A 12,821-nucleotide genomic window follows, 5' to 3' on the forward strand; every position below is an offset into this window, starting at 1 on the left:
AAAAGGGGACAACCACGTCTCTAGCTGGGGCCTCTCAAAAGGCTTCAGTTATTGAAACTAGTCTTACCCCCGAGGCACTTTCTGTTAACCCTCCCAGCTCTTCAGTGATTTCTCCCATCACTATCGTATCAGTGGTACCTTCACCAATCACTTCAGTGACCCAAATCACTGAAAGTGTAGATATCAACGCCGCCACCGCTGAACACACACGTCTCTTCTCAACCATTTTCTCTTCTCCTCCCTCCTTGGTATTTACACATGTCGATGATGTATCAACGACTGTCCTTCCTGACCTGAGACTGCTCCTCAGCATACGGATGTCCATCCTCTCGAGGACATCTTTTCTCATGCCAGTGACAATGCTTTAGATGTCACTGAGGGCCCCTCAGTTATTTCATCTTTGCACCCTTTCTTTTCTTCTAACCTTGAGCCTTCAGCTCACACTTCTTCTTTTACAGGTCCTTCTCAGGAAGTGACAGAGGAAGAAAGAGAGAAAGATGATGGAGGAGATGAAGATGTTGATGATGACTATGATATGGCATCAGACATCAAACTTCTCTTACCTGCCATTGATACCGTCCTCTCCAGGATCAACGAAGTTCACCAAGAGATGTCCTGCCAAGGCGATCTTGATGCGAACTTCTTTGCCCTCCAGGCGGATGTTCAAGAGGTTCAAAGTCAGCTCCAGACTCTCCAAGAAGTTGTTCAAGCCAACAAGGACGCCATTGTTGTTCTTCACAGCAGGGCTGACGATGCTCAGGCAATAGCTGATCAGCAGACTGGTCTTCTTCAACAAATCCTGGATGTTGTCCATCAACCAGCTCTAGTGATTGCATCTTCTTTCTCTTCCGATGATCGCGCCCAGCTCCATGAGACGCGTGAGGCAATGATAATTCTAGCCAATGCTTTGCAAAGGGTGGAGGATTCAATGGTTCTCCAGCGTCAGCGCTTGGACGAACTCTCTGGCCAATTCTCTCGAGCTTTATCCAGAGAGGGGGAGATGAGGTCCAATGCTGGTTAATCATCTGATGCTGCTCCTACAGCTTCTCAGGCTGTTGGTCCAATATCAGCTTCAGTTGCAGTTGAAGCTGAGGCTCTCGAAGCTGAAGCAGTTGCTGCTCCTGTAATCACGACCACCGAAGCTGCTCTAGTTGAGGATGTCGAAGTCATCCCTAGGGATGATGCCCATACCATCACTGCTACTTGTGATGATGATGATGTTGATGAAGATGAAGATGATGATGAAGACGATGATGAACCTGTCATTCCAGACACCGAAGATGATCTAGATGGTGACGACGACGATGGTGATGAAGATGACTTTACCATCAAGTTCCAGAAGCCATCAACCGTCACCAAAGGAGTTGCTCTCGGGGACTCTGCATCCCAGGGGGAGCAAAAGCAAGGTGAATCGACTCCATCAGGGAACCAGGACCTTATTTGAAGAAGGTAACTTGAAGATACTTTTCAAAATCCCTCAACAAACCTTACTTGAAGACTCTACCTCTCAGGTAGTGATTACTTCATAATATCAACTTCATATCCCATCAACAACCTGCGGTCGACTGGAGCGGGTATCTGATCAACCCGTCTCTTGTGCTCCAACAGACCAGTAGATGTCTCAGCTGAAGGAGTCACTCGACCAGACTAGAGTAAAAAATCCCTCTTCGTACCTCTAGTGGTAGTGAGTTTGACTTCTTATCTGAAGTTGAAAGACTCGAGGCATTAAGGGCTGAAGAAAAGCTAGAGCTTCAAAAGAAGCAGACTGAAGACTACTTAAAGTTGGCCAAGTCACTAGCTGCTAAAGTCCTTCCCAAGAAAAAGTCCAAGAAAACGGTGAATGCTGTCCAAGCCCAAGCTAGACTTCTTTCGATTGCAGAAGCTGAACRCAAGAAGAAGCTGAAGCTGGATGATAAGGACAAGCAATGGAGCGAAGCAAAACTGAAAAAGAGACTCAGTCCCGGCCCAATTATCAGCGTCAACATCAGCGGACGTTCTAAAGACGGTGGAACACTGGTCTCAATGCTCATCACCAGGGACAATATTGATGTCGTTACCGAGTACCCTTCCTACCTTGGCCGCTATGGATACAACGAATGGATGGAGATCAGACAAGCCATTCAATAATCCAAGTCGAGACACAAGACACTTATCGAGGACACCATCAACGAGTTCATCAAAAGGATGTCCAGGTATGTCAAGGTCCCTAACCGGCCAACTCTGAAGAAAGGTGGGAAGAAGAAACAAAAACTCTGTGATCCTAATGAAGGACCATTCCTAAGGAACGAACATGAAACAAGGTTCTCCTTAGATGAAGTCCTGAAGGCTCATAAGAGTACAGACATTTCTATGTTGAATCTTGACTTGCCAAATAAGGGTCCCTATACACCCAACTCTATGCATTTTAAACTTGAGTTAGGAGTTATATTCCCTGACTATGAAGGTGAAGTCAGATTTCAGAGAATGTCAGAGCTACATCTATGTCTAATGGATCATTTGATTTATCTTTTGCTCTGGATAGATGATAGCATGCCTGGAAAAGTCGTAGATCTGAAGATACGAAGGGAATTCCTACGTCGAAKAAAACTTGGTGAAAGTGTACMTGGGTACATAGATCTAAGATCTCTAGATTAGTTTCTCTTTGTAACAACTTTCCACTTTTTCTTGTAACTTCATGTACTATATCTCCTTTCAGTGATTATACTTATATTCTGTAAGTTCTGGACATGTACTATAATACTTGTAATATTTCCTATGATTAATAAAATAAGTATTCCATGTACTTCATTGAAAAAGATCCCTAAAAAAGTAATAGGGACACAAGTCTATGAGTTCCAGTGTTACTTTTCTCATTTATTGACAATCTATAAGTCAGTAAATAAGTATTCAGTTTCAGTTTCCGTACTTGTAATTTTTTTAGATATAACTTAAGAAAACCTTTCAAGCTGAGACTGACCAAACTGAAAAAGACGCCAAAATAGTAAAAAGGGATATACACTTTGTATATAAAATTTCCTTACTATTTTTTGATAAGATAACCTTCTTTTTTATCTTGATATCATCAAATAGGGGGAGATTGTTGATCCTCTCTCTCAATGATTTGATGATAATCCTTTTTCACCTATACGTTGTATTTATGTTTCTATATTTTCAGTTTCAACGATCTTCACTGAATATGTTCAGTGATCACTGAAGAAGTTGCATTGTAAATCTATCAAAGACAGCAATACTTCAAGAAGACAACACTCACAACAAAGAACCTTCAGCAAACGTCGAAGACTGAAACTGAAGATTAGAGACCGGCGAGTACGTGATCTGAAGCGGTATTCAGTGATTACAAGTCTGTCTACATATGTATGAAGACAGCTCAAGCTTCAACGAATGATGATGAGACCTTCAGGTCATTCCAGCATTCAACGATCAAAGGAAGCTTGCTTAGCACGATTGTTGATGTCTTGTCCTTATGCACACAAAGGACAAAACCCATACCCTTACGAAAGATAGTACGATACGGAGCCGACTAGTCGACTCTTTGTCCACCAACTTTAGGTAAGGATGTCTGCTCATGAATAGTGCTTTTGTACTATTCACTGTAGCAAAGGACAAGCCTTCCTCTTAAGGCTTGACACGCACTCTAAACCTACCATATTGCATTAAATGGGCATTTAATGCACTGGGTATAAATAGAAGTGTTTCTTCTCCATGCAGAGAACGCATATCTCTCTCTAACCTAATTCTCACTTCAAGCATCTTCTAGCTTAAGTAAAGGATTTTTCTTTTAGCAACTTCTTTTCTTGTAATTGCTAAAGCTTTGTGTGTAACCAAAGATTGTTTAGATAGGTTTTTATTACCTTATCTTTCCGCAAACAATCTTGTAAAATTTGTATTGAACTTCTCTATCAATATATATTTTAAATTTGAAAATAATGTGTTTGTATTCATCCCCCCCCCCTTCTACAAACTGTTTTTCTTCTTGTAGACCCTTACGGGACCAACAAAGCTGGCCCATCCAAATCTACTTATGCCTCTCAATCTGTTAAGAAGCAAGATTTTCTTTTTCAAAAACTTTCAAAGTAAGGTAAGGTCCTCAATGTCTCACCTCTAGATCTTACTCTTCCTATTTATGACTGTCATCTAGAAGGAACTATCATGTCCACACCCGAGCATGGAATCTTCTTATATGAGCATTTGCCTTCGACTTTTTCGAGCCTCTGAGATATCAATAGTTGATTCTCAGCTACTTCATGTGATACTTACTACCATTAAAATTGGTGAAGTTGGAAGTTTCTTCTATATTTTGATATTTGATGAAATGAAGAAAAGATGAAATGAAGAAAAGAGATGCAGCTACAGCCACCGGTATAGATGTCATGGAAGTAAATGATGACTGTTGGCTGATCAATATATGTGTTTTCTTCTTCTTGAACTCTCTTCTTTATTTTATGTACTTTAAATTCACTGTTTGTTATAAATGCAATTTATATTTCAGTATTTACTTCAAATTTTTTCATTCTTTATTTGTTACATTATTTGATTCATTATCTGTTTTGTATATACTTTTGTAGTTATAGAAAAACAAAAAGGGAAAAGAATATATACCTGGGTCACTGAATTTATAAGTTCTTATTCTCAAAGAATTTTAGAATTTGTATATATTGTATGTATTTCTTTCAAAGTGTTTATGTCATTATCAAATAGAGAGAGATTGTTGAGTCATCTATTGATTTGGTGATGACCCACTGATTTGTCCCACTATCCTATCACCACTTAGTAGTTCTAGGTTTCTTTGTATATTGGTTTCTTGGTACATACTTAAACCCCTTGGCAAACCTTGGCAAAATTGAAGACTAGTTGATGCAAAGACAAAAGGTCACTGATGTGGTACTATATATCAATTGTCTAAGTTACACTCTAAGACTCCAAAGTAGTTGCTTTGAAAATTGAAAATGTTTTGAAGCTACTAGCCGATTGAAGGAAGATCTTTATGCACCAAGATTTGTAAGTAGCTATTTGAAGCTATTAATCCATCCAAAGAAGATTTCCCTATAGACTGACCATATCCCTACAAAACTTGTACCAGATAAAGACATTCCTTATTAGTAGGTTTATCTCGACATGAACAGTGATGTTTACATGAAGAACACGGTGAAAATGATATATCAACTATGGTCAAGTCAACCCTTCCTCATTATCCTAAGGTGACAAGTGTTCCCATGCATCTAATGCATGAGGAGTAGTATAAAAGGCAGAGTGCATCTCCCATGTAAACCACGCTTCCCTAAAAGAACTATTACGTGCATTCTCAAGGCAATCGACTCTCTTCCACTACTCTCCTACTCCCCTGTGTGTAAAGAAAAACTTAGTGTTCTTCATTTCCTTGCAAGTACTCCCTATGTTATTCTTGTAAGTTCTTCTTTGTGTAAGATTGTTAGATTATCCTTTTCTTCTTTCACAACAATATGTATTGTATTTTTATGTGTTAATTCTTGATATACGTCAATAAGAATCAAAAAATTAAAAAAATTTATGTAATTGTATTCAACCCCCCCCCCCTTTACAATTATTTTCTGTTTATTGACATCCCTTTCGGGACCAACAATATGATACAGAGATTTGTCGCATATGTCGTGTTTTGAAAAATGTTGTGGCCTCGTCATGCTCCTAAGGCTTAAGGTTTGACCACACCGCCACACCATGTTTCACGTGCATTTAAAACCTTTGTTCCAAAGCATATGAACAATGCTACCAGCTCAAATAGAAATACAACCCAAACCTAACCTAGCATATGCAGGTTGGTAGTCAACGATTTTAAGAAATTCCAACAAAAAGTTTACCTTTTAGGGATGTAAAGATGATCGAGTAGCATTGAATGATTTGAAGATATTTAAACAACGTTTGTCGTATGAAAAATTTTAATCCTATACAACTTAGAAAAAAAACAACCCAATTGATTAGGTTAGATTAGCCCAGTTGATTGGATCTTTTATAGACTCTAATGGTAACACATACAATTTGTTAATATATATATATATATATATATATATATAGGGTTGAGAATTGGTCTTACGGGTCTCACGAAAACCCTTGGTCTCACGTGAACTCAACCCTATATATATATATATATATGTATATACTAGGTTTGGACCCGTGTATTACACGGGTTAATGACAAAAATTAAACGAAACTGATATGTATTTTATAAAGAATTAATAATCGGAGGTAATTTATAAACTTAGACAAAAGTACAATGATATAAAGATGCTCTTATTCGAGAATTAAATGTTACATATACAAATGACGGCATGTGCTTCGATGATCAGAAACAATTCTAAATGAAAACGAACAATGTAAATCCAATATGCAGTGCTGCATAGTACATGCAGAGCCTTTGTATACCAGACAAGCAAAGGGAATCAGAGGCTCTGGGTAGTACATGCAGAGATAGAACTCTTACTCAAGACAAGTACAGAGCCTTTATGAAGCTCTGTATGAAGGACGGAGGCAGGGTCAGAATGACCCCGTAGCACCTGTAGAACCTCTGTTAACCTCTGTATGAAGAACGGAATCAGGCTTCAAGGACACAAGCTTAAAGAAAGTTTCCAGAGATTAAGACAGAAACTATTTAGAGTTACAAGTCTGAAGGCCATCTTCGGAGTAAGAGACGAGCCTCGATGCATTACGTAAAGAGACAAAGCTCTTTCTCAAGACTTAAATGCAGAACCTCTGTGCAGCTCTGCATGAAACATGGAGTCTGGTTCAGATTGACAGCATAGCACGTGCATAACCTCTGTTAAGCTCTGTATGAAGGACGGAATCAGGCTTGACAAACACAAGGGCTAAGAAATCCTCCAGAGTTCACGACGGATAATATCTAGTGTTGCAAGACTTCTAAATCAAGACGACCAATCTGGCTACAAGTGTGAAGTTCTTTTCAAGAGTTAATTGCTAAAATTAGCCAATGCTACAAGTTTATATAAATTTTCCGTTGTCTTAGAAATAAACCAACTTTTGATAATGATTGTCCTTGGCTCTTATTAAATGAGAAAAACTATGAACATTAACTCTGAAACACAAAAATTCGGAATTCTATTGTTAGACTGGAAAATAACTCTGGAGTTAACTCTGAATAAGAGGAATTCAGAGTTGTCTTCTAAGTGTAGAAAGTATCTACGAGCATAACCCTGAATCACAAGAATTTTGATTTCTTATAACTTAGAAACGTAACTCTGAAGAGGAGTTTATAGTTGTATTCTAATTCTGGGAATAAACTATATAACTAAGTTTGGAACAGAACAATTCAAAGTTATGTTGTAATTCTGAGAAATAACCAATATCTGATGACTTCATGTTGATGATTTGTATCACTAATGTCATTTAAGTGTAATGGGATTAAATTGTTGACCAATGTAATCATGATAAATATTGAACAGGTAAGGCAGGTGCGGAGTGCACACTTGTTTGAGTTTATTTTGATTTAAGGACGAATCACCAAACAGAAGGGGTCCGGGGGCGGCGCCCCCGGGTGGCGGGGTCCAAGGGGCAGACCCGGTTTTGATGACCACTCCAGAGTTAAATTCAGACGTGAATTTTTCCAGAGTTATGTTGTAAGTCTGGGGGCCATAAGTGAAAATTGTGTTTTAGGTGGGAAATATCAACAACCGTTGCACAGAAACGTGACACGTGTCCCTAAAGTTACTTATTTATTAGTATTATAAATATATAAATATATATATATATATATATATATTTACTTTTAGAGTAAATTACGGATTTGGCCTCTTAGGTGAGTTAGGTATGTGGTTTTTTAAGAAATTAGCTCTTAGACTTCATTTATTACGTAGAGCACCTGGATGTCTGCACTTTTTCCCAGTTTTGTCCTTTAACCTAAGGTCGATATACAAGATCCATTAAACATAAGGGTATTTCTATCTTTTCGCTTGTTTCTTCCAATTTAATGTTTCTTTTTATTTTTCTATATTTTTTGTTGAATGTGTTCATATTCCTCATCAAGAACATGAATAACAATGAAAACCGAAACTCAAAATCAAATACCCTATAATCAACAAAGAACAACATAGAATTCACTTGAAGAAGAACATGAAAGAATATCAGATAAGATTTCATTCCCAAAAGTCCTTGATACAGTGAGAGGAGAGGGGAAAGGGGGTTTTGGACTCACTAAAGGATTTGGACAAGAGGAAAGCGGGTTGATGTTGATGGTGATTACTGATCGAAAGAGGTAGAAGGCTGATGCAGGTGGTGGTGAACGATGATCACCACCTCTATAGTATGTTGTTGAAATATGTATATGTTTCCAATCTTGACTAACTTGGTTTGTTTGTACTCGTTCGTTAATTTGTTTAATAGTTCAGGGTAGATTTTGTCATTTTTGGAAAACAAAGAGTCTTGAAAAGAAGGAGGACTGCGCCTCACTTCTTGGAGATTTCAGTGGATAGCGGAGCACATTTTGGTTCTTCAAGGGGCAAAGCTGTTAAAAGTATATACATATATAAACCCTTAATCTTGAAGCCGGATTCATTCACTCACACATTTTTCATTTTGAATTCTCTCTTAGCTCTCATCTTGAGCTCTTACCCTAGCGATTTCTTTCATTTTCTGTTGTTCATATTCTTCTTCTGTTAGACTTGTATAAATATCCATTTTGTACAAAAGCTAATATGATTTCTTTGTAAGCTTGTAGTTCTTGTTTGTATCAAATAAAAGCAGTAGATGTTTTTCAACAATATTGTTTTTAACATATGTGTTTATACTTCATCTAGGTTTTTGTTTGAACATATTATGTAAGTACTTGGTTTAAGGTAATCATAAATTTTAGGGTAAAGTATGCTCTTCAAATTGACAGAGAAGATGAAACATTCAAGCAAAAATATAAAAGAAATTTTTAAAAAAAAGTAAAAAGACGAAAATACCCTCATCTTTAACTCACCGAATAGACATTAGGTCAAAAGACTAAAACCGTGAAAAAGTGCATCTTGTAAAATGTTCTACATAATAAACGAAATACAAGACATGTCACTTTTACAACAATTTATGTATTATCATTTATGTCAAAATCATGTCAAATTATACATTAAAAATATAAAAAAATAAATTTAAATTTTAATACATATATAAAAAGAAAATTAATAAACAAAAGTGAATTTAAACAAAACTAAGTATGTACTTGTCCTAGATTTTCCTTGCCTAACTTAAAATCTAACAACATTAATTTATCCATTATAAATTTACCTAAACTCTGTTTTTTTATGGTTTTATAAATTTGTCTGGTTTATTTTTTTTAAAATTAATCCATTATAAAAATAAAAAAATAAAAAAGTTAAAAAAGTTTCCCCCAATTGCAAGAAGAGAATATAATCCTTGCTACTTCACTATCTCTCTACAAAATCTTTTCCTAAATAAGAACAAACAAATTACAATACATATATAGGGTTGGGTTCACGTTTAACCAAGGGTTTTTCGTGAGACCCGTAAGATTAATTTATGTGTATTGATCAACTTTATAAGCTAATGATCTAATGGTCTAAAGTTGCACGGTGATAATTTTATAATTATTGAGAAATCTCGTGGTAATTTTGTGCTTATAAATGTTCAGATTGTAGATCTAATCCAAGAGTTAAAAATTGGTCAAATGGGTCTCACGAAAAACCATTGGTGTCATATGGTCCCAAGTCTATATATATTGTCTGTGAAAATGAGGGTTAAGAAGAGAAGCGTAAGAAGCGATCTAAACCCTTTGATGCAGTAAATCTTGTCTTTAACATATATCTAATGATAAAGATTTCTCCTTATTCTTTTTATCTTAATTGTCGTTCTCACGGGACCCAATCATGTATAGATATATACATATATGTAAATATATATTGCAAAGTTTGAGGCAAAATAAGGTAAAATCTATTTCCAGAACAGAAATAACAAAATCCAGAACAGTTACTGCTATACTAACTTGTACAAAACGCATTGAAAATTGTACATTGGTTTGGATTTAGTCTTTTCCGCCATTTCTAACGAGCAGAATATACCCCAAAACGGCACAAACAGCAGCAACCAAATTCCCTTCTTTGATCAAAATCTTACCCACCGTCCGAGTAATCTCCGCCGTCAGTTTCTTCCCTTCCACCACCAGAGACTTCCGCGGCTTCCCGAAGAAGGTCAACAAAACCAACACGGAGATCCACGTGACCAGGGTCGCCGGAATCGCCACGGCCAAAGCGGCGGCCATGGAAAGAAGCCCGAAGATCACACCCAAAGCCACCGAAGCGTAGATCGCCGGCCACCCAGTTGAAGATGAGGGGGAGGTGGTGACGGTGGAGTCGTACCATGATAGTACGGATTTGAGAAGGTTCCAAGAGGATGACAAGAGGATTGTGTAGACAAATAGAAAAAGGAAAACCCATGTCCGCCTCTTGCTCATGAGCCTTAAGAGAATCAAATACGTCGGAGACGCCGTAGACGGCGGAGGTTGGTCATCTTCTAGCTTATTGGTGGAATCCGCCATAGGATCTGGTGTGGGTATTAGGTTGAATGATAGTGAAGGAGAAAGCAGAAAGGAGAAAAGGAGAATTGGGGTTTTGGGAAGGCTCACACACGCTTAAGGACCACACTTGTGTACATATCTCTAGGAAATTTGTCTTGTAATGATCCTAGGGGTTTTAACATGTAATTTTTTAAGTTCTTTTTAAGGTTTACAAAGCAGTAAGGTTAAGGTTTGAGAATAGATATAGGGTATATTTAAAATGTAACTATGTTTATTTGTATAACCAATATAATTTAATTAATTGAGATATTTATAGAAATAATGAAAGTTCATTTATTATAATTTGAATATTTATGAAAGATTGCTAGAATTCATTAATTGTGATCAATATTTTATGTTATGAAACAATCAAAATTTTTATAAAATCACATATTCATTAAATTAAATAGACGGTTGAGATTGAGTTGTATTAATTGTACAAATGTAAATGTTACATAATAACTCACCTTTATGTATATAATATATATATATATATATACACACCAAGAAGTAATTAGGGATAAAAATGAAAGTTAAGATTTATTTCTATCATGTTTGATCTTTTATTTTCTTTTTTAATTAAAAAAAATTTACCCCCTTAAATTTTAAACTAAATTATCTTAAAATAATTAATATTTTAATCAAACAAATTATATTAAAAAAACGAGCATTATATTCTTCTCGATTTGATATTGATCTTGATATAGTTTTTTTTATTTATTTATGTTTTAACGTTTTTTACGTCATATGATATATTTGTGTAATATTCATTATGAATATTTATACACGTTCATATGTTTACAACAACTCCTTAATATTTATACATAGTATGATATCATCATGAATAATTATGTATTTTCACATGTATCCAATAAATCTCCAGTATTCATACATCACTATGACATTATCATCAATATACGTTTTCTTTATAACATTCATCATAAATGTATATTCACGTGTATACAATAATTTTTTAGTATTCATATATCATACATACTATTTATCATGAATATTTATATATGTTCATGTGTATATAACAATTTTTCAACATCCATACATCCATATGATATTCGACATGAATATACATTCACTGTAACATTTATCATAAATAAACATACTATTCATCATGAATATTTATATATGATCACGTGTATACATTAATTCTCTGATATTTATATTAATATGATATTTATCAAAAGTATTAATTTTCACCATAATATTTATCTTGAATATACTACAGTTTCAACTTCTCATAAATATTTATATGTATATATATATTGATGGTTTCCTAATATAAAGCGTTAATCATAATTAATTAACTCTAAACATCTTCCATAAATATATCAATTGTAATAAATGAATCTTTATCATTTTCATAAATATCTTAAGTGATTAATTTATATGGTTTCCAATGCTTCAATGGTTTGTATTTGATTACGACTATGTATAGACGAATGATCATGTGAGAAAGAGAGTTAAGGTGAGAATCGTAAAAAGGGATTTGGACCCTTGATCATCTTTAATCTCAAACTCACCCATGAATCGCACTTGATATGGGTTTTGATCTAGTGCATCTCATCCTAATGTGCACACAAGGATAGAGATCCCTTCTTACACTTCTCACCTTAACTCTCCTTCTCACCGGAACCCAACCCTATATATATACTAATTGTATACTCGTGCTATGCAACAGGACGTAATCAAGCGTCTAAAAAGGAACGTAGCCTTTCTAAGGACTCTTCCCCCATGGCAGTTCTCGAATTATCCAGAGGTCGAGCTCCCAAAACCCCTTCTTCATATGCAGCTTTCCCATTCCATCCATTTTACCGATACACAAGTCGTACCATCGAAGAGTGTACGGTGGAGATGTAGAAGAAATTGAGGTGAACATTTGATTTATTATCACTTGAACTTTATTTGTTACTTAAAGTCATGTATCTATGCATTGCACTAGGATTTAAATTTCATTATAAATTCAGAACAAGAAATTAATGCAAATTTCTCATTAAAAAGAAAAAAAAAGTCTAAAATTTATGTCTGAAAAAAAAATTCAATTAGTGGTTGAACATGACTTAGGGACCGTTTACCAACCACTTACTCGGGTAAGTGAACACCAAGTCGCATTTCCTTATCGGATGAATATGGTAGGTGAAACATCCCATCCCACATCGGTTGGTGAGGAGAACTAAGCACTCCTTATAAGGGTGTGGATACCTCATCCTAGCATGACCGGTTTTGGGGCTTGCGTTGTGCGGCTGCCAGAAACAAAACCGTGCGACTACTGCTT

At 35.9% G+C, this 12,821-nt stretch overlaps 1 protein-coding gene across 1 annotated transcript; it reads right to left on the reverse strand.

The window, feature by feature from the left end:
• Positions 1 to 9,889: 9,889 nt before the first annotated feature.
• Positions 9,890 to 10,713, reverse strand: LOC112523348. Its single transcript, XM_025132913.1, has one exon. It carries the CDS (start codon positions 10,514 to 10,516, stop codon positions 10,004 to 10,006), a length of 513 nt encoding a protein of 170 aa, XP_024988681.1. The 5' UTR covers positions 10,517 to 10,713; the 3' UTR covers positions 9,890 to 10,003.
• Positions 10,714 to 12,821: the final 2,108 nt, after the last annotated feature.

The sequence above is a fragment of the Cynara cardunculus genome, assembly GCF_001531365.2.
Source record: "Cynara cardunculus var. scolymus isolate 2C chromosome LG 12, CcrdV1, whole genome shotgun sequence".
Lineage (NCBI taxonomy): Eukaryota > Viridiplantae > Streptophyta > Magnoliopsida > Asterales > Asteraceae > Cynara > Cynara cardunculus.